Source organism: Ranitomeya variabilis, chromosome 1, assembly GCF_051348905.1.
Source record: "Ranitomeya variabilis isolate aRanVar5 chromosome 1, aRanVar5.hap1, whole genome shotgun sequence".
NCBI classification, from domain to species: Eukaryota; Metazoa; Chordata; class Amphibia; order Anura; family Dendrobatidae; genus Ranitomeya; species Ranitomeya variabilis.
In genome coordinates, this window is record NC_135232.1 from 1,167,626,807 (window position 1) to 1,167,650,139 (window position 23,333).

At 48.3% G+C, this 23,333-nt stretch overlaps 1 protein-coding gene across 7 annotated transcripts in view; it reads right to left on the reverse strand.

Annotated features, from left to right (window-relative positions):
- Window positions 1-23,333, reverse strand: part of LOXL3 (lysyl oxidase like 3) — a 275,024-nt gene that overhangs the window by 91,898 nt on the left and 159,793 nt on the right. For all 7 annotated transcript variants that reach the window (XM_077280484.1, XM_077280490.1, XM_077280487.1 and 4 more), the window contains one exon: window positions 6,006-6,160. In XM_077280484.1, coding sequence (XP_077136599.1) covers window positions 6,006-6,160 — 155 coding nt within the window. The remainder of the gene's footprint in view (window positions 1-6,005; window positions 6,161-23,333) is intronic.

Here is a 23,333-nt window from a genome sequence, read left to right on the forward strand (position 1 = left end):
ATCAGAGAAGAACTGGGGTCACTGGGACTGTATGAAGATCAGAGAAGAACTGAGGTCACTGAGACTGTATGAAGATCAGAGAAGAACTGGGGTCACTGGGACTGTATGAAGATCAGAGAAGAACTGGGGTCACTGGGACTGTATGAAGATCAGAGAAGAACTGGGGTCACTGGGACTGTATGAAGATCAGAGAAGAACTGAGGTCACTGAGACTGTATGAAGATTAGAGAAGAACTGGGGTCACTGGGACTGTATGAAGATCAGAGAAGAACTGGGGTCACTGGGACTGTATGAAGATCAGAGAAGAACTGGGGTCACTGGGACTGTATGAAGATCAGAGAAGAACTGAGGTCACTGAGACTGTATGAAGATCAGAGAAGAACTGGGGTCACTGGGACTGTATGAACATCAGAGAAGAACTGGGGTCACTGGGACTGTATGAAGATCAGAGAAGAACTGGGGTCACTGGGACTGTATGAAGATCAGAGAAGAACTGGGGTCACTGGGACTGTATGAAGATCAGAGAAGAACTGGGGTCACTGGGACTGTATGAAGATCAGAGAAGAACTGAGGTCACTGGGACTGTATGAAGATCAGAGAAGAACTGGGGTCACTGGGACTGTATGAAGATCAGAGAAGAACTGGGGTCACTGGGACTCTATGAAGATCAGAGAAGAACTGGGGTCACTGGGACTGTATGAAGATCAGAGAAGAACTGAGGTCACTGAGACTGTATGAAGATCAGAGAAGAACTGGGGTCACTGGGACTGTATGAAGATCAGAGAAGAACTGGGGTCACTGGGACTGTATGAAGATCAGAGAAGAACTGGGGTCACTGGGACTGTATGAAGATCAGAGAAGAACTGGGGTCACTGGGACTGTATGAAGAGCAGAGAAGAACTAGAGTCACTGGGACTGTATGAAGATCAGAGAAGAACTGAGGTCACTGAGACTGTATGAAGATCAGAGAAGAACTGGGGTCACTGGGACTGTATGAACATCAGAGAAGAACTGGGGTCACTGGGACTGTATGAAGATCAGAGAAGAACTGGGGTCACTGGGACTGTATGAAGATCAGAGAAGAACTGGGGTCACTGGGACTGTATGAAGATCAGAGAAGAACTGGGGTCACTGGGACTGTATGAAGATCAGAGAAGAACTGAGGTCACTGGGACTGTATGAAGATCAGAGAAGAACTGGGGTCACTGGGACTGTATGAAGATCAGAGAAGAACTGGGGTCACTGGGACTCTATGAAGATCAGAGAAGAACTGGGGTCACTGGGACTGTATGAAGATCAGAGAAGAACTGGGGTCACTGGGACTGTATGAAGATCAGAGAAGAACTGGGGTCACTGGGACTGTATAAAGATCAGAGAAGAACTGCGGTCACTGGGACTGTATGAAGATCAGAGAAGAACTGGGGTCACTGGGACTCTATGAAGATCAGAGAAGAACTGAGGTCACTGGGACTCTATGAAGATCAGAGAAGAACTGGGGTCACTGGGACTGTATGAAGATCAGAGAAGAACTGGGGTCACTGGGACTGTATGAAGATCAGAGAAGAACTGGGGTCACTGGGACTGTATGAAGATCAGAGAAGAACTGGGGTCACTGGGACTGTATGAAGATCAGAGAAGAACTGCGGTCACTGGGACTCTATGAAGATCAGAGAAGAACTGAGGTCACTGGGACTCTATGAAGATCAGAGAAGAACTGGGGTCACTGGGACTGTATGAAGATCAGAGAAGAACTGGGGTCACTGGGACTGTATGAAGATCAGAGAAGAACTGGGGTCACTGGGACTGTATGAAGATCAGAGAAGAACTGGGGTCACTGGGACTGTATGAAGATCAGAGAAGAACTGCGGTCACTGGGACTGTATGAAGATCAGAGAAGAAGTAGAGTCACTGGGACTGTATGAAGATCAGAGAAATGGGGTCACTGGGACTGTTTGAAGATCAGAGAATGACTACTGGAACAAGGACTACACTAAGAGAAGAACTGGGGTCACTGACTGTAAAAAGATAAGAAAATGACTATTGTCACTGGGACTGTATGAAGAGCAGAGAAGAACTAGAGTCACTGGTACTGTATGAAGATCAGATAATGACTGGAGTCACTGCGACTGTATGAAGATCAGAGAAGAACTGGGGTCACTGGGACTGTATGAAGAGCAGAGAACAACTAGAGTCACTGGGACTGTATGAAGATCAGAGAAGAACTGAGGTCACTGAGACTGTATGAAGATCAGAGAAGAACTGGGGTCACTGGGACTGTATGAAGATCAGAGAAGAACTGAGGTCACTGGGACTCTATGAAGATCAGAGAAGAACTGGGGTCACTGGGACTGTATGAAGATCAGAGAAAGACTGGGGTCACTGGGACTGTATGAAGATCAGAGAAGAACTGGGGTCACTGGGACTGTATGAAGATCAGAGAAGAACTGGGGTCACTGGGACTGTATAAAGATCAGAGAAGAACTGCGGTCCTCGGGACTGTATGAAGATCAGAGAAGAACTGGAGTCACTGGGACTGTATGAAGATCAGAGAAGAACTGGGGTCACTGGGACTGTATGAAGATCAGAGAAGAACTGGGGTCACTGGGACTGTATGAACATCAGAGAAGAACTGGGGTCACTGGGACTGTATGAAGATCAGAGAAGAACTGGGGTCACTGGGACTGTATGAAAGGCAGAGAATGAATAAGGTCACTTGGACTATGAAGATCAGAAAATGACTGAGGTCACTGGGACTATGAACATCAGTGAAGGGCTGGGGTCACCGGGACTGTATGAAGGGCGTAGAATGACTGGGGTCACAAGAACTGTATGAATGTCAGAGAAGGGATGGGGTCACTAGGACTGTGTGAAGGTCAGAGAAGGACTGGTATCACCGGGACTGTATGAATTTCAGATAAGAACTGAGGTCACTAAGACATTATGAAAGGCGGAGAATGACTAAGGTCACTGGGACTATAAAGATCAGAGAAGGGCTGGGGTCACCGCGACTCTATGAAGGGCATAGAAGGACTGGGGTCACTAGGGACTGTATAAAGATCAGAGAAGAACTAGAGTCACTGGGACAGTATGAAGATCAGAGAAATGGGGTCACTGGTACTGTATGAAGATCACAGAAGAACTGGGGTCACTGGGACTGTATGAATATCAGAGGAAGAACTGCGGTCACTGGGACTGTATGAAGATCAGAGAAGAACTGGGGTCACTGAGACTGTATGAAGATCATAGAAGAACTGCGGTCACTGGGACTGTATGAATATCAGAGAAGAACTGAGGTCACTGGGACTGTATGAAGATCAGAGAAGAACTGCGGTCACTGGGACTGTATGAATATCAGAGAAGAACTGAGGTCACTGGGACTGTATGAAGATCAGAGAAGAACTGGAGTCACTGGAACTGTATGAAGATCAGAGAAGAACTAGAGTCACTGGTACTGTATGAAGATCAGATAATGACTGGGGTCACTGGGACTGTATGAAGAGCTGAGAAGGAATGGGGTCACTGGTACTGTATGAAGATCAGAGAAGAACTGGAGTCACTGGGACTGTATGAAGATCAGAGAAGAACTGGAGTCACTGGAACTGTATGAAGATCAGAGAAGAACTAGAGTCACTGGTACTGTATGAAGATCAGATAATGACTGGGGTCACTGGGACTGTATGAAGAGCTGAGAAGGAATGGGGTCACTGGGACTGTATGAAGATCAGAGAAGAACTGGGGTCACTGGTACTGTATGAAGATAAGAGAACTGGGGTCACTGGGACTGTATGAAGAGCGGAGAAGAACTGGGGTCACTGGGACTGTATGAAGATCAGATAAGAACTGGGGTCACTGACACTGTATGAAGATCAGAGAAGAACTTGGGTCACTGGGACTGTATGAAGATCAAATAATGACTGGGGTCACTGGGACTGTATGAAGATCAGAGAAGAACTAGAGTCACTGGTACTGTATGAAGATCAGATAATGACTGGGGTCACTGCGACTGTATGAAGATCAGAGAAGAACTGGGGTCACTGGTACTGTATAAAGAGCAGAGAACAGGGGTCACTAGGACTGTATGAAGATCAGAGAAGAACTGGGGTCACTAGGACTGTATGAAGGGCAGAGAATGACTGGGGTCACTGGGACTGTATGAAGATAAGAGAACTGGGGTCACTGGGACTGTATGAAGATCAGAGAAGAACTGGGGCACTGGGACTGTATGAAGATCAGAGAAGAACTGGGGTCACTGGGACTGTATGAAGATCAGAGAAGAACTGGGGCACTGGGACTGTATGAAGATCAGAGAAGAACTAGGGTCACTGGGACTGTATGAAGATCAGAGAAGAACTGAGGTCACTGGGACTGTATGAAGATCAGAGAAAGACTGGGGTCACTGGGACTGTATGAAGATCAGAGAAAGACTGGGGTCACTGGGACTGTATGAAGATCAGAGAAGAACTGGGGCACTGGGACTGTATGAAGATCAGAGAAGAACTAGGGTCACTGGGACTGTATGAAGATCAGAGAAGAACTGAGGTCACTGGGACTGTATGAAGATCAGAGAAAGACTGGGGTCACTGGGACTGTATGAAGATCAGAGAAGAACTGGGGCACTGGGACTGTATGAAGATCAGAGAAGAACTGGGGTCACTGGGACTGTATGAAGATCAGAGAAGAACTGAGGTCACTGGGACTGTATGAAGATCAGAGAAAGACTGAGGTCACTAGGACTGTATGAAGATCAGAGAAGAACTGGGGTCACTGGGACTGTATGAAAGGCAGAGAATGAATAAGGTCACTTGGACTATGAAGATCAGAAAATGACTGAGGTCACTGGGACTATGAACATCAGTGAAGGGCTGGGGTCACCGGGACTGTATGAAGGGCGTAGAACGACTGGGGTCACAAGAACTGTATGAACGTCAGAGAAGGGCTGGGGTCACTAGGACTGTAAAATGTCAGAGAAGGACTGGTGTCACCGGGACTGTGTGAAGGTCAGAGAAGGACTGGGGTCACCGGGACTGTATGAATTTCAGATAAGAACTGGGGTCACTAAGACATTATGAAAGGTGGAGAATGACTAAGGTCACTGGGACTATAAAGATCAGAGAACGGCTGGGGTCACCGCGACTCTATGAAGGGCATAGAAGGACTGCGGTCACTAGGACTGTATGAATGTCAGCGAAGGACTGGTGTCACTGGGACTGTATGAAGGTCAGAGAAGGACTGGGGTCACCTGGACTGTATGAAGGTCAGAGAAGGACTGGGGTCATCAGGACTGTATGAAGGTCAGAGAAGGACTGGGGTCACCAGGACTGTATGAAGGTCAGAGAAGGACTGGGGTCATCAGGACTGTATGAAGGTCAGAGAAGGACTGGGGACACCGGGACTGCATGAAGGTCAGAGAAGGACTGGGGTCACCAGGACTGTATGAACGTCAGAGAAGGACTGGGGTCACCGGGACTGTATGAAGATCAGAGAAGGACTAGGGTCACTAGGACTGTATGAAGGTCAGAGAAGGACTGGGGTCATCAGGACTGTATGAAGGTCAGAGAAGGACTGGGGTCATCAGGACTGTATGAAGGTCAGAGAAGGACTGGGGTCACCAGGACTGTATGAAGGTCAGAGAAAGGAGAAACTAGACTGTTAAGTGCTGGTCAGGAGTCACTGGGACTCAGTAAAAGACTGGAGACATGAAGACTATATGGACTGTGGATGTCCCTGCAGCTACTTGGACTTGCCTAGTGATTGCTCAGCACTGTGGACATGAATTTAAATGTGTTGATCCTGGAAATGATCCCTATAAAATGTCATGCGCACATGATTTTCCCAGTATGAGATCTGGCTTCATGCAGGACAGAGGCACCCATCAGAATAATGACTGTCATTACGTCCAGCTCATCCACACATCATTGTCTCCTCCACACTTGTGTCATCTCCACGCATTCCTCACCCATCTGACTACAGGATGGTAAACCCGTGGGTAGATGTGACATACTGACCACTTTGTCGTAGCCCATGTATGGAATATTGCACTTGACGGAGGCGTCTTCGCTGTGCTTGCAGTCCTCTTGTGTGATGTTCTTATACTGACAGTCAAAGAGGGACTGCTCGTTCCCAGTACATCTGACCTCATTCATGTGCACGGGACCCATACCTGTCAGAGAAAAGGCACGGCCATTAGATAAAGTATTTATGCGATGATGCAATATGACAATGTAATGTCTCCGATACATATTGCTCCTTTTTGGTGTAGGTCATACATTTGTTTACAGTGTCCACACCCTCTGCACATGCTGTGCCTGGAGTTCTAGGTCTCATCCCCAGAGGCTTCACCTCCACCACACTCATTCCCTCTGTACAATGGGGTACGCCACAATTGTTTTCACGAAATGAGAGCTAAACGGGTGTACAGTAGAGACCTCGTGCGCCTCCATGGCAGGTTATCACTGCTCTGCTATACAGCTGTGTCATGAGCGTGAGCATCTCAATGCACAGAAGTAAATGATGTGCCCTACTGTGGGGGATTTACCATCTCGGGAGACCTTGCTTTACATATGGAAGTGGGATAGTCTAGGGAAGGCTTTGTGCCTGCTACATGCACTACCCCGGTTTAAGGTGCACCCCACAGACGTGCAGTCACCACCGAACTAGTGTGATCCAAACACCAGATCTGCTCATGGGCAGGAGAGCAATGTGGACCTTATTTCAGATGCCCTACAGAAAGCAGAAGACGAAGTCTCCATGGATGTAGTCTCTGAAGCTCTCCACGTCCTGTCTCCAGGAGCTGCGCATCCATGGACACTACTCCGCAGATACAACAGCTCCCACTCTTCTGGGAAAGATTTTCTGGTGATAATTTCAGTAACAGATGTTTTTCCTTCTGTAAGAAGTCAGCAGACATCATCCCTTAAGCGCTTTGGTCAATCTATGTTTGGTATGCTGCTTCCTGAATATTCCTCACATTCACCGGTCACAGTTCACACCGGTCTGTCTATTTTTGGTATGTCTGTTTTGTATTCACACCTGTCTGTTAATTTATCCTATTTCTCCGATTGCCCGACCTGTCTCCCGGCAGCTCCTACTTTCTGGGCTCACTTGGTATATTTCATGTGCAATTATTATTATTATAATTATTATTATTTATTATTATAGCACCATTTATTCCATGGCACTTTTCATATGAGGAGGGGTGTACATAATAAAAACAAGTACAGTAGTCTCAAACAATACCACTGGTACAGGAGGATGGAGGACCCTGCCTGTGAGGACTACCAATCTACAAGGGATGGGTGAGGATATAGTAAGTGAGGGCAGAGCTGGTCGTGCAGCGGTTTGGTCGATCGGTGGTTACTGCAGGTTGTAGGCTTGTTGGAAGGGGTAGGTCTTCAGGTTCCTGTTGAAGGTTTCCCTGGTAAGCGAGACTCTGATATGTTGTGGTAGAGGATCTCATCATACCTAACTGACCCGACATTTAGTGTCTCCCATTCACACACCACCTCCTCACCTCGCCCTCTATCTGTCGGAGTCACGCAAGGTTCACTTCTAGGGCCTCTGCTCTTCTCGATTTACACCTTCGGCCTGGGACAGCTCATAGAATCTCACGGCTTTCAGTGTCACATCTATGCTGGTGACACACAGATCTACCTTTCTGGACCAGATATCATCTTCCTACTCACCAGAATCCCTTAATGTCTCTCCCCTATTTCATCCTTCTCCGCTAGATTTCTAAAACTTAATATGAACAAAACAGAATTCATCTTTCCCCCATCTTACTTGACTCCCCCAACAGACCTATCCATTACAGTAAATGGCTGATCACTCTTCCCATTCCCGCAAGCTCGCTGTCTCGGGGTAATCCTTGACACTGATCTCTCCTTCAAACCACATATCCAAGCCCTTTCCACTTCCTGCCAACTTCAACTCAGAAATATTTCCCAGATCCGTACATTCCTCAACAAAGAATCTGCAAAAACCCTAGTCCATGCCCTCATCTCCCGCCTTGACTACTGCAACCTCCTGCTCTGTGGCCTCCCCTCTAACACTCTCGCACCCCTCCAATCTATTCTAAACTTCGCTGCCTGACTAATCCACCTGTCCCTCGACTATTTTCCAGCCTCTCCACTCTGTCAATCCCTGCACTGGCTCCCCATTATCCAAACACTCCAGTTCAAAACCCTAACCATGACAAACAAAGCCATCCACAACCTGTCTCCTCCATACATCTGTGACCTCGTCTCCCGGTACTTTCCTGCACGCCACCTCCGATCCTCACAAGATCTCCTTCTCTACTCCCCTCTTATCTCCTCTTCCCACAATCGTATACAAGATTTCTCCCGCGTATCACCCCTACTCTGGAACCCTCTACCACAACATATCAGACTCTCGCCTACAATCGAAACCTTCAAAAAGAACCTGAAGACCTACCTCTTCCGGCAAGCCTACAACCTGCAGTAACCACAGATCCACCAAACCAATGCATGACCAGCTCTGCCCTCACCTACTGTATTATATTTATATTGCACCATTAATTCCATGGTGCTGTACATGAGACAGGGGTTACATACAGGGTTATAGATATCATTTACAGTACACAAATTTACGATGACAGACTGGTACAGAGGGTAGAGAGGACCCTGTCCTTGCGGACTTACATTCTACGGGATACTGGGGAAGAGACTGAAGGTTGGGGATGCGGCAGCTCTGGTGGTTGGTGAGGTGGCAGCTCGGGTGGTTGGTGAGGGGCAGAATGGTTATTGCAGGCTGTAGGCTTTCTTGAAGAGATGGGTTTTCAGGTTCCGTCTGAAGGATCCGAGGGTGGTGGATAATCGGATGTGTTGAGGCGTGGAATTCCATAGGATGGGGAATATTCGGGAGAAATCTTGGAGGCGGTTGTGTAAGGAACGAATAAGTGCGGAGGAGAGTAGGAGGTCTTGGGAGGATCGAAGATTGCGTGAGGGAAGATAGTGGGACATTAGTTCAGAAATATAGGGAGGGGACAGGTTGTGGATGGCTTTGTAGATCAGTGTTAGTAGTTTGAACTGGATTCGTTGGGGAATTGGGAGCCAGTGGAGGGAATTGAAGAGGGGAGAAGCAGGGGAGTAGCGAGGAGAGAGGTGGATTAGCCGGGCAGCAGAGTTGAGAACAGACTGGAGTGGTGCAAGGGAGTTAGTGGGAAGGCCACAGAAGAGGGTGTTGCAGTAATCGAGGCAGGAGATGATGAGGGCATGCACAAGAGTTTTAGTAGATTGTGGGCTGAGTAAGGGATGGATTCTGGCAATATTTTTGAGTTGGAGGCGACAGGAGGTGGCAAGAGTTTTGACGTGCGGTTTGAAGGACAGGGCAGAGTCGAGAGTTACCCCGAGGCAGCGGATTTCAGGTGCGGGAGAGAGCGTGATGCCGTTTACCATAATAGATAGATCAGGTAGGGGGGATACGTGAGGTGGGGGAAAAATAATGAGTTCGGTTTTGTCTACATTGAGTTTTAGGAAGCGAGAGTTGAAGAAGGAGGATATCATACCTCCCAACCGTCCCGATTTCAGCGGGACAGTCCCGCTTTGGCACCGGGGTCCCGCTGTCCCGCTTCGGGCATTTAAAATCCCGAATTTGCGGCCGCCGGTGAAGCCCCGCCCACTTCCGGGACGTAGAGAGAGCCAGCCTGTTTTTTTTTTTTTTTTAATAAAAGCTGCCTCCTGACCGCCCGCGCAACACCCCCCCCCCGCCCCCGCCCCCTGTGCGGCGCTGCCACGCTGAAGGAGAGAGCCTGCAGCAATCAAGAAGAAAGGTCAGCGATTCACTACCTCTGGCTGTGTGTGCACGGAGCTCTGGCTTCTCCTGCTCTTATCTGCTATCCCGGCAGAGAAGGAGAGACGGGGGAGGTGCCGGGATAGTGCAGAGCTGTGAGCAGGAGACTGAAGACTTCAGCAGAGAGCTGCACATGGACATCAGCCGCCCCTGCATCACAGAGGAGATTGTGTGTGTGTGATGTGTGTGATGGCTGCGTGTGTGTGTGTGTGTGTGATGGCTGCGTGTGTGTGTGTGTGTGATGGCTGCGTGTGTGTGTGATGGCTGCGTGTGTGTGTGTATGTGATGGCTGCGTGTGTGTGTGATGGCTGCGTGTGTGTGTGTGTGTGTGATGGCTGCGTGTGTGTGTGTGATGGCTGGGTGTGTGTGTGTGATGGCTGTGTGTGTGTGAGATGGCTGCGTGTGTGTGTGTGTGATGGCTGCGTGTGTGTGTGTGATGGCTGTGTGTGTGTGATGGCTGTGTGTGTGTGATGGCTGCGTGTGTGTGTGATGGCTGCGTGTGTGTGTGTGTGTGATGGCTGCGTGTGTGTGATGGCTGCGTGTGTGTGTGTGATGGCTGGGTGTGTGTGTGTGATGGCTGTGTGTGTGTGAGATGGCTGCGTGTGTGTGTGTGTGATGGCTGCGTGTGTATGTGTGATGGCTGCGTGTGTGTGTGATGGCTGCGTGTGTGATGCATTTGTGTCAAAGCTGCATGTGTTTGTGAGCTGCGTGCGTGTGTGAGCTGCGTGCGTGTGTGAGCTGCGTGCGTGTGTGAGCTGCGTGCGTGTGAGCTGCGTGCCTGTGTGTCATTATACAGTATGGAGCATCATGTGTGGTCATTATACAATATGGAGCATCATGTGCGGTCATTATACAGTATGGAGCATCATGTGCGGTCATTATACAGTATGGAGCATCATGTGCGGTCATTATACAGTATGGAGCATCATGTGCGGTCATTAGACAGTATGGAGCATCATGTGCGGCCATTATACAGTATGGAGCATCATGTGCGGTCATTATACAATATGGAGCATCATGTGCGGTCATTATACAGTATGGAGCATCATGTGCGGTCATTATACAGTATGGAGCATCATGTGCGGTCATTAGACAGTATGGAGCATCATGTGCGGCCATTATACAGTATGGAGCATCATGTGCGGTCATTATACAGTATGGAGCATCATGTGCGGTCATTATACAGTATGGAGCATCATGTGTGGCCATTATACAGTATGGAGCATCATGTGCGGTCATTATACAGTATGGAGCACCATGTGCAGTCATTATACAGTATTGAGCATCATGTGCGGTCATTATACAGTATGGAGCATCATGTGTGGTCATTATACAATATGGAGCATCATGTGCGGTCATTATACAGTATGGAGCATCATTTGCGGTCATACAGTATGGAGCATCATGTGCGGTCATTATACAGTATGGAGCATCATGTGCGGTCATTATACAGTCTGGAGCATCATGTGCGGTCATTATACAGTATGGAGCATCATTTGCGGTCATACAGTATGGAGCATCATGTGCGGTCATTATACAGTATGGAGCATCATGTGCAGTCATTATACAGTATGGAGCATCATGTGCGGTCATTATACAGTATGGACCATCATGTGCGGTCATTATACAGTATGGAGCATCATTTGCGGTCATACAGTATGGAGCATCATGTGCGGTCATTATACAGTATGGAGCATCATGTGCAGTCATTATACAGTATGGAGCATCATGTGCGGTCATTATACACTATGGAGCATCATGTGCGGTCATACAGTATGGAGCATCATGTGTGTTCATTATACAGTATGGAGCATCATGTGCGGTCATTATACACTATGGAGCATCATGTGCGGTCATTATACACTATGGAGCATCATGTGCGGTCATACAGTATGGAGCATCATGTGTGTTCATTATACAGTATGGAGCGTCATGTGTGTTCATTATATATTATGGAGCGTCATGTGTGGTCATTATATATTATGGAGCGTCATGTGTGGTCATCGTACAGTATGGAGCATCATGTGTGGCCATTATACAGTATGGGGCACTGTGTGGCCATATTTTTTTGTTTATAATTATTGTATATGAAACAGTGTGATCGGCAGTGCTAAATGGGTGTGGTTGGGATGTGGATATGGGTGTGACTAATTATGAATGGGTGTGGTCAGAGGCGTGGCCTAAAATTTGCTGCGGCGCGCAAAGCGCGCCGCAAACTTTGTCCCTCTTTCCCATCTTCAAAAGTTGGGAGGTATGAGGATATGGCTGATAGACACTGAGATTCTGGACAGCAGAGAGGCGACATCTGGGCCAGAGAGGTAGATCTGAGTGTCATCTGCATACAGGTGGTACTGGAAGCCATGGGACTTTATGAGTTGTCCTAGGCCAAGGGTATAGATGGATAGATACTGTATCCTCACCCATCCCTTGTAGATTGCGAGCCCTCGCAGGCAGGGTCCTCTCTCCTCCTGTATCCTCACCCATCCCTTGTAGATTGTGAGCCTTCGCAGGCAGGGTCCTCTCTCCTCCTGTACCAGTCATGACTTGCATTGTTTAAGACTACTGTACTTGTTTTTTATAATTAACACCACTCCTCACATGTAAAGTGCCATGAAATAAATGGCACTATAATAATAAATAATAATAATAATAAGAGCTACCACTGTTAACTCTGCTTTCCCCTTTATCTCCCACACTTACTTTTCTCCATGCTTACATCTCTTCCTACAGGTTTAGCTCCACTAATTCTTACTTTCCTTCACTACACCTAAACTCCAGTACTCTTCAAACAAATGTTTATCTCACTCTCCCTCTTACATCCTAACCTCATCTGCAGACCTGCTCAGTAACCTCAGATCGCTTGTGCTAAAACAAGATGGTCTCTCTCCTTCCCCATCTCCTCTCCCTCCTCCCATCCCCTCTCCCTCCTCACATCTCCTTCTCCCTTCTCCACTCCCTCCTTCCCCATCTCCTCTCCTTCCATGTCCTCTCCCTTCTTCTCACATCTCCTCCAATCTCCTCTCCCTCCTTTTCACATCTCCATCTCCTCTCCCTCGTTCTGATCTATTTCTCCCATCTCCTCTCCCTCCTTCTCTGATATCCTCCTCCGATCTTCTCTCCCTCCTTCTCATATCTCCTCTCATTTCATCTCCTTCTCCCATCTCCTCTCCCTCCTCTCATCTCCTCTCCCTCCTTCTCCCATCTCCTCTACATTTTTCTCCCATCTGTTTCTCCCACCTCCTCTCCTTCCTTCTCATCTCCCTCCTCTCCTTCTCCCATCTCCTCTCCCTCCTTTCCTTCTCTCATCTCCTCTCCCTCTTTCTCTTCTCCCTCCTTACATCTCCTCCCATCTCCTCTCCCTCGTTCTCAGATCTATTTCTCCCATCTCCTCTCCCTCCTTCTCTGATATCCTTCTCCCATCTTGTATCCCTCCTCATATCTCCTTCTCTCATTTCATCTCCTTCTTCCATCTCCTCTCCATCTTTCTCCCATCTGCTTCTCCCATCTCCTCTCCCTCCTTTACTTCTCTCATCTCCTCTCCATCCTTCTCCCATCTCCTCTCCCTCTTCACATCTCCTTATCCATTTTTCTTCCATTTACTTCTCCCACCTCCTCATCTCCCTCCTTCTTTCATCTCCTATCCCTCCTTTCCTTCTCTCATCTCCTCTCCCACCTTCTCCTCTCCCTCCTTCTCCCATCTCTTTGCCGTCATTCTCTCCTTCTCCCATCTCGTATCCCTCTTTCTCTCCTCCCATCTCCTCTCCCTCCCTCTCTGATCTCCTCCCATTTCATCCTTTCTGCCATCTCCTTTCTCTCCTTCTCACATCTCCTTAACCCATCGCCTCTCCTTCCTTCTCATATCACCTTTTCCCATCTCCTCTCCCTCCTTCGCTATTTTTCCCATCTCCTCTCCCTCCTTCTCCCCTCCCATCTCTTCTCCCTCCTTCTCCCATCAGCTCTCCTTCCTTCTCCCATCTCCTTCTGTCATCTCCTCCTGTCATCTTCTCTCCCTCCTTGTCCCATCTCTTCTCCCTCCTTCTCTCGTCTCATTCTCTCATCTCCTTCTCCCATCTCCTCTCCCTCCTTCTCAAATCTCCTCCCATCTCCTCCTCCTTCTCAAATCTCCTTCTCCCATCTAATTCTCCAATCTCATTCTCCCACCTCTTCTCCCTTCTTCTCTCCTTCTCCCATCTCCTCGCCCTCCTTCTCACATCTCTTTCTTCCATCTCTTCTCCCTCCTTCTAACATCTCGTTCTTCCATCTCCTTGTGAAGAAACCGGATTACACTTTAATTAGTCAGATGAATATTTTTAGCAAACCAAGAAGAATATGCTGTTATCTATACTTTTGCTTGCGTAAGCCTGTTATAGTGACTTGTAAGATGATATTCCATATAACATAGTGTGCTCTTACCCTTGATCACTAGGACAGCAGCCAATATCATGGCACCATCACAAGGGACATGGATCTATCATTCTACAGGAAACAACCTAGGGGTTTTTGGCTCTGGTTGGAAGAATACAGATTTGCTCCATTGACCATGGATACGTTTAGAGAAAGCCAGGATTGGGACCCACCAGTCGCCTAGCTCCATTGAGATGTTTGGATAAGCCAGGTTGTGACTCTTGTGTCAATTAACCTTGTACCTTGTATGGACTCAATGGACTGTCATCTTCTTATGCTTGTCGTTACCTCCTCTGTGTGTGTGCCACAGGTGGGGTAGCCGACCCTGGGAACTCTGACATAACATCTGCCATTATCCCGAGGAGTCAGTGGAAGGGTGGGACTCTGTAAAGTGCACCATCTTGGGTACTGTGATGGGACTGTTCTATGTGTTATCTACCTGTTTTGTGGTTCAATAAACATTGCCATACTGTTTACCCTCAACCTGTGCTGTCTGAGTAGTGTTATGCCCATGTTAAAGGGAGAGCGGGCGTTCGGCGAGACGATCCCTGGCCCATGCGGTTTCAGCTAGCGGACCTGGGTGCCCTCCAACCCCCCACACTCCTTCTCCCCTCTGTTTCTCCCTTCTCCTCTCCCTCCTTCTAACATCTCCTCCCATCTCCCCTCCCTCCTTCTTTCTTCTCCTTCTCACATCTCCCTCGCTCTGCTCCTCATTGCTGGAGATATATCTCCTAATCTAGGACCACCACAGCTGTTACGCCCAATTAATTCTCCCTCTTATCAACCACCACCTCCAAGAAAATATTGCCATCTGTCCAACATAACCACATTCCTTTGACCCCCACTCCATCAATCCATTTTCTGTAACGCCGTTCCATCTGCAATAAGCTCCACGTCATCCACAATCTCTTTACCTTTCATAACCTATCCATACTGGGCCTCATTGAAACATGGCTGAAACCCTCTGCTATAGCTTCTCCTGCTGTGCTGTGTTATGGTGGGCTTCACTTCACCCACACTCCTCGTTCTGGCAATAAACATGGTGGAGGAGCGGGTATTCTTTCTAATAACTGCACCTTCAACCAAATCCCACCTCTACCCTCCTTCATCCTCCCTTAGTTTGAAGTGCATTGTGTCTATACCTACTCTCCCTCCAACCTCCAAGTAGCACTCATACCGGCCACAGCCCTTATGGACCACTTTACCTGGCTTCTATACTTTCTGCTGACATTCCCACATCATCATGGGTGACTTCAACAACCCCACGGACACCCATGAGTCAGCAGCCTCCAAACTCCTGTCGCTTGCTTCATGCCTTGGTCTTTCTCAGTGGTCCCCCACATCCACTCACCCAGACGGACATGCATTAGACCTTATCTTCACCTGCCTCTGCTCCCTTTCTAACCTCACCTCTCCACTTATCTGAGCACAATCCACTTGTGTTCTCATCCCTGTCCTCCTCACCTGCAGTCCATGTCCAGCAACTAGCACACCCCCACCGAAACCTCGCTCATCTAGACACCCACACTCGCTGACTCTATTCTACCACTGTCCTCCATATCTTCACTCCACGACACAGGCAGTGCCACTGATGTCTACAGCACCACACTGGCATCAGCTATTGACACGGGCATCCCTCTTGCACTTGGCAGAGTGTGACGAATTAATGGACAATCCAGGCACAAGACTCCAGTGTCCAGGGTTGCAGAACTGCACTGGAAGAAAATGCACTTACAAGACGCCTTCACTGCATTAAAAAAGAAACTCTAATATTCAAGTCGGCCCTCACCTCTACTAAACAAGACTACTTCACCACCCTTGTCTCCTCTATATCCTACAACCCCAAAAAGCTATTCAACACCTTTAACTTCCTCCACCGCCCCCTCCAACCTCTCTTATTGCTGCAGAAGACTTTGCTGAATATTTCAAAAATAAGATTGACCAAACAAGACAAGTCTTTACTGCACAAGCATCACAACCCCTACCTGGTAACCTTCCTCCTCACCATCACTAAAGAAATGCTAATGATGCGCGGCTCAGGCTCTGCTGAGAGTGTGAGCCGAGGGTCAGTGCTCTGTGCTCAGTTAGTCTCGGCTTGAGAGAATCGGAGATAAGACGCAGAGGGGACGGAGAAAGTAATTTCTCCATTTCCACAAATGTCGGCATCCAGATTAATCACACTGCACTCAGATGACATCTGAGTGCAGTCCGATGTTTTACACGCACCTATAGACTTGTTTGGGTGCATGTGATCTAATTCTGGGATGCACTCACAGCATGCTTTCAAATCAGCATGAAAAAATAATGGCAGTTGTGAGCTGCCCCATAGTATAACACTGGGCCGAGTGCTACGTCATGTTTTATCGCACATCAATGGGCCGTGTTACATGCTAGTGTGAGCAAGCCCTTAGCCATATCCTCCGCCTCTCACTTCCTAAAACTCAACGTGGACAAAACACAACTCATCATCTTTCGTCTATCTCAACTAACCCCTGCACCAATATATCACAACTAACAACACCACCCTGTCCACAGTTCAAGAAGTCCGCTGCCTTGGAGTTACCCTCGACTCTGCCCTGTCCTGCACATTCAAGCTCCTGCCGCCTCAACAACTGCAACTCCTCACATGTACACCTCCATGGAATCAATGGTGCAATGAAAATAAATAATAATTTCTTCTAGTTGGTATTCACATTTCTTGGATTTGGTATTCAGCTCTTCTCAGGTGATGTATCCTTTAATTCTGATGACCAGTTCTTGGTCATTCATCAGTTGTACGCAGGTTATGGAGGATCTCGGTAGGAGGTTGTGCCAAACATCTTGGAGAACATCCCTCAGATCTTCTGTATACGACGCTTGTGCGGATCCTTCTTGCTTCACATGATCCCAGACAGACGGGATGATGTGAGATCGGGGCTTCGGGGCAGGATCATCACCCCAGATCTTCTGTGTATGAGGCTGGTGCAGATCCTTCCCTCTTCATGTGATCCCAGACAGACGGGATGATGTGAGATCCGGGCTCCGGGGCTGGATCATGACCCAAGATCTTCTGTGTATGAGGCTTGTGTGGATCCTTCTTGCTTCACATGATCCCAGACAGACGGGATGATGTGAGATCCGGGCTCCGGGGCTGGATCATGAACCCAGATCTTCTGTGTATGAGGCTTGTGTGGATCCTTCTCTCTTCACATGATCCCAGACAGACAGGATGATGTGAGATCAGGGCCCCGAGGCCGGATCATCACCCCAGATCTTCTGTGTATAAGGCTTGTGCGGATCCTTCTGTCTCTTCATGTGATCCCAGACAGACGGGATGATGTGAGATCGGGGCTCCGGGGCCGGATCATCACCCCAGATCTTCTGTGTATGAGGCTTGTGTGGATCCTTCTTGCTTCACATGATCCCAGACAGGATGATGTGAGATCGGGGTTCCGGGGCCGGATCATCACTGCAGATCTTCTGTGTATGAGGCTTGTGCTGATCCTTCTGTTTCTTCACTTCATATGATCCCAGACAGACAGGATGATGTGAGATCAGGGCTCCAGGGCCGGATCATCACCGTCAGATCTTCTGTGTATGAGGCTTGTGCGGATCCTTCTCTCTTCATGTGATCCAAGACAGACTGCATGATGTGAGATCGGGGCTCCGGGGCCGGATCATCACCCTCAGATCTTCTGTGTATGAGGCTTGTGCGGATCTTTCTGTCTCTTCATGTGATCCCAGAAAGACAGGATGATGTGAGATCGGGTTCCGGGGCCGACTCATCACTGCAGATCTTCTGTGTATGAGGCTTGTGTGGATCCTTCTGTTTCTTCACTTCATATGATCCCAGACAGACAGGATGATGTGCGATCAGGGCTCCGGGGCCGGATCATCACCCCAGATCTTCTGTGTATGATGTTTGTGCAGATCTTTCTGTCTCTTCATGTGATTCCAGACAGACAGGATGATGTGAAATCGGGGCCGGATCATCACCCCAGATCTTCTGTGTATGAGGCTGGTGCGGATCCTCCTCTCTTCATGTGATCCCAGACAGACAGGATGATCATCTTTTAAATTACATATTTTTAATTATGACTTTGAATTAGACTGGAATTGACTGGAAGGTAACAGAACACCAAACCACTACAATGTTTCGGTTTCTTTTCTCTTTCACCCCCATACTACTTTCCTTCTTACAATCTCCTGCAATCCCTCCACCTTGTAAGGAACTAGTCATTTCTTCCTCCATCCTCCCCAGCCATCTCACCTTCTCCTCAGAACTGTTCCTCCACATACAATCCTTTTTCTCCAGACACACACGGCCACATCATGTCCTATCCTGCTCCCACCTTCTAACGCTCAGTCTGCTACTCCTCATTGCTGGTGATCTATCCCCAAATCCCGGCCCTCCTCAACACATCCCCACACTCATTTCTAACCCCCTACCTCGATCCTCCGCACGTTTTCCCAACTATGACAACCTCATACCCATTCATCCAGCCCCCACTCCCCCGGTCCCCTTACCTGGAGCACTACTGAACGCACGCTCCGTCTGCACCAAACTGCCATTTATCCATGACCTCTTCATCACCAACAAACTCTCCTTCCTCGGCATCACTGAAACCTGGCTCACCCCCTCTGACTCAGCCTCTCCAGCCGTGCTTTCCTACGGCGGTCTCCACCTCTCTCACACCTCTCGCTGCACCAACAAACGTGGTGGAGGGGTTGGCATGCTCCTGTCCGACAACTGCTCCTTCACTCCAATCCCGCTACCACCCTCCGCTACTCTTCCCTCATTTGAGGTGCACTCCATCCGCATCTATTCCCCCTCCAACCTCCAGCTGGCTGTCATCTATTGCCCCCCAGAACTAGCCATCTCCACCTTTCCCGACCACTTCACCACCTAGCTACTTCATTTCCTCTCTGTTGACATCCCCACTATCATCATGGGTGATTTCAACATCCCCATTGACACTTCCACCTCAGCTGCCTCTAAACTTTTATCACTGACTGCCTCCTTTGGCCTCACTCAATGGTCCTCTGAGGCCACTCACAAAGATGGCCACCTGCTGGACCTCATCTTCTCCCGCCTCTGCTCCCTTACCAATCTCACTAATTCACCCCTCCCCCTGTCTGACCACAACCTACTGACATTCTCTTCCCTCTCCTCTCCTAGTGTGCAACCCCCTCTCCACAAACTCACTCACCCTCACAGAAATCTCAAACATCTCATCTTACAATCTCTCTCCGAGTCCCTTCTCCCTCTTACTGACATAGCTTCCCTTCATGACACAGATGCTGCTGCTGCTTTTTATAACACCACAATAACAGCAACACTCAATTCGGCCGCCCCGCTCATGCATAGCAAAACTCGTACAATCAACAGGCAGCCTTGGCTGACCAGCCTGACCAAAGAACTGAGACGGGCTTCCAGGATCGCTGAGCGGAGATGGAAGCGATCCCGCTCTGCTGACCACTTCACCGCATACAAGCAGTCCCTCGCCAGCTTCAAGGCTGCGCTCACTGCCGCAAAACAAACTTCTCATCTCTCATATCCTCCCTGTCTCACAACCCTAAACAGCTTTTCAACACTTTCAATTCTCTACTCCATCCCCCTTCACTCCCTCCCTCCCCTCTCATTTCTGCTGAAGACTTTGCCTCTTTCATTAAACAGAAGATCAATACGATCAGAGAAAGCTTTGGCCCACAGCACCCACTGCCCCTCTTAGCTGCTCACCCCTGCTCCTCCAAAACCAGCTTCTCCACCATGACAGAAGATCAGCTCTCCACCCTCCTGTCAAGATCACATTTCACCACTTGCACGCTCGACCCGCTCCCGTCCCACCTCGTCCCTAACATTTCCGCGGTCTTCATCCCAACCCTAACGCACCTCTTCAACCTCTCACTCACAACAGGTGTCTTCCCCTCATCCTTCAAACATGCCAAGATCACACCCATCCTCAAAAAGCCCTCCCTCGACCCATCCTCTGTATCTAGCTATCGCCCGATATCTCTTCTCCCTTATGCCTCCAAATTGCTGGAGCAACATGTCCATCTTGAACTGTCCACCCACCTCTCCTCCTGCTCCCTCTTTGATCGGTTACAATCTGGCTTCCGTTCCCATCACTCAACTGAAACTGCCCTAACTAAAGTCACCAATGACCTACTAACCGCCAAGAGCAAGCGACACTACTCTGTCCTCCTTCTCCTGGACCTGTCTTCTGCCTTTGACACTGTGGACCACTCCCTTCTGCTACAAATCCTCTCATCTCTTGGCATCACAGACTTGGCCCTTTCCTGGATCTCGTCATATCTGACAGACCGGACATTCAGTGTCTCCCTCCCCCACACCACCTCCTCACCTCGCCCCTTGTCAGTTGGTGTTCCTCAAGGCTCTGTTCTAGGACCCCAACTCTTCTCCATCTACACCTTCGGTCTAGGACAGCTCACAGAATCCCACGGTATGCAGTACCATCTCTATGCTGATGACACGCAGATCTACCTATCCGGACCTGACCTCACCTCCTTACTTACCAAAATCCCACACTGTCTGTCTGTTATTTCAGCCTTCTTTTCTGCTCGCTTTCTACAACTGAACATGGACAAAACAGAATTCATCATCTTTCCCCCATCTCACTCTACCCCTCCACCAGACCTATCCATCAATGTCAATGACTGCTCACCTTCCCCAGTCCCACACGCCCGATGCCTCGGGGTGATCCTCGACTCTGCCCTCTCTTTCAAGCCACAAATCCAAGCCCTTGCCTCCTCCTGCCGCCTCAAACTCAAAAACATTTCCCGGATCCGCGCATTCCTTGACCGCGACACCGCAAAAACACTAGTGCATGCCCTTATCATCTCCCGCCTCGACTACTGCAACCTCCTACTCTCTGGACTCCCCTCTAGCACTCTGGCACCACTCCAATCCATCCTACACTCTGCTGCCCGACTAATCTACCTGTCTCCCCACTATTCCCCAGCCTCTCCCCTATGCCAAGCCCTTCACTGGCTTCCTATCGCCCAGAGACTCCAGTTCAAAACCCTCACAATGACCTACAAAGCCATCCACAACCTATCTCCATACATCTGTGACATGATCTCCCGGTACCTACCAACACGCAACCTCCGATCCTCTCAAGGCCTCCTTCTCTACTCCCCTCTCATCTCTTCTTCCCACAACCGCATCCAAGACTTCTCCCGTGCTTCCCCTATACTCTGGAACTCTCTACCCCAGCACATCAGACTCTCACCAGTCACATTATATACAGGAGCTCTGTATATAGTGTCAGTGTACAGATAATACAGGGATCACCAGTGACATTATACACAGCTCTGTATATAGCGTCAGGGTACAGGTAATACTGTGATCACCAGTGACATTATACACAGGAGCTCTATATACAGTGTCAGTGTACAGGTAATACAGTGATCACCAGTGACATTATACACAGGAGCTCTGTATACAGTGTCAGTGTACAGGTAATACAGTGATCACCAGTGACATTATATACAGGAGCTCTGTATATAGTGTCAGTGTACAGGTAATACAGGGATCACCAGTGACATTATACACAGGAGCTCTGTATATAGCGTCAGGGTACAGGTAATACTGTGATCACCAGTGACAATATGCACAGGAGCTCTGTATACAGTGTCCGTGTACAGGTAATACAGTGATAATCAGTGACATTATACACAGAAGCTGTATATATAATGTCAGTGTACAGGTAATACAGGGATCACCAGTGACATTATACACAGGAGCTCTGTATATAGCGTCAGGGTACAGGTAATACAGTGATCACCAGTGACATTATATACAGGAGCTCTGTATATAGTGTCTGTGTACAGATAATACAGTGATCACCAGTGACATTATATACAGGAGCTCTGTATATAGTGTCAGTGTACAGATAATACAGGGATCACCAGTGACAATATGCACAGGAGCTCTGTTTATAGCATCAGGGTACAGGTAATACTGTGATCACCAGTGACAATAAGCACAGGAGCTCTGTATACAGTGTCCGTGTACAGGTAATACAGTGATCACCAGTGACATTATACACAGGAGCTCTGTATATAGCGTCAGGGTACAGGTAATACTGTGATCACCAGTGACAATAAGCATAGGAGCTCTGTATACAGTGTCCGTGTACAGGTAATACAGTGATAATCAGTGACATTATACACAGAAGCTGTATATATAATGTCAGTGTACAGGTAATACAGGGATCACCAGTGACATTATACACAGGAGCTCTGTATATAGCGTCAGGGTACAGGTAATACAGTGATCACCAGTGACATTATATACAGGAGCTCTGTATATAGTGTCTGTGTACAGGTAATACAGTGATCACCAGTGACATTATATACAGGAGCTCTGTATATAGTGTCAGTGTACAGATAATACAGGGATCACCAGTGACAATATGCACAGGAGCTCTGTTTATAGCATCAGGGTACAGGTAATACTGTGATCACCAGTGACAATAAGCACAGGAGCTCTGTATACAGTGTCCGTGTACAGGTAATACAGTGATCACCAGTGACATTATACACAGGAGCTCTGTATATAGCGTCAGGGTACAGGTAATACTGTGATCACCAGTGACAATAAGCATAGGAGCTCTGTATACAGTGTCCGTGTACAGGTAATACAGTGATAATCAGTGACATTATACACAGAAGCTGTATATATAATGTCAGTGTACAGGTAATACAGGGATCACCAGTGACATTATACACAGGAGCTCTGTATATAGTATACAGTGTACAGGTAATACAGTGATAACCAGTGATATTATCTTACACAGGAGCTCTGTATATAGTGTCAGTGTGGGAGAGAGAGCACAGCCTTATGACAAACGTCCGTGGCCAGCACCATCTGCCACACTATCGCTTCACCTGTCCTACTAAGGTAATGAACAGCTTTCAGGAGGCATAGCTTTAATGCCACTTTTGGCTATTACTAGGCTAATTGATAGTGTATCCTTTGACTACCGACTATGATTATGTTCCTTACAGATATGACCAAAACTACAGAAGAAGAAAAAGGCGGGGAGGTAGGCGCCAGCATCGGAGGCAAAAAGAAGCCAGAAAAACCCAAGGCACAACCCCAGAAGACTATAAATCTC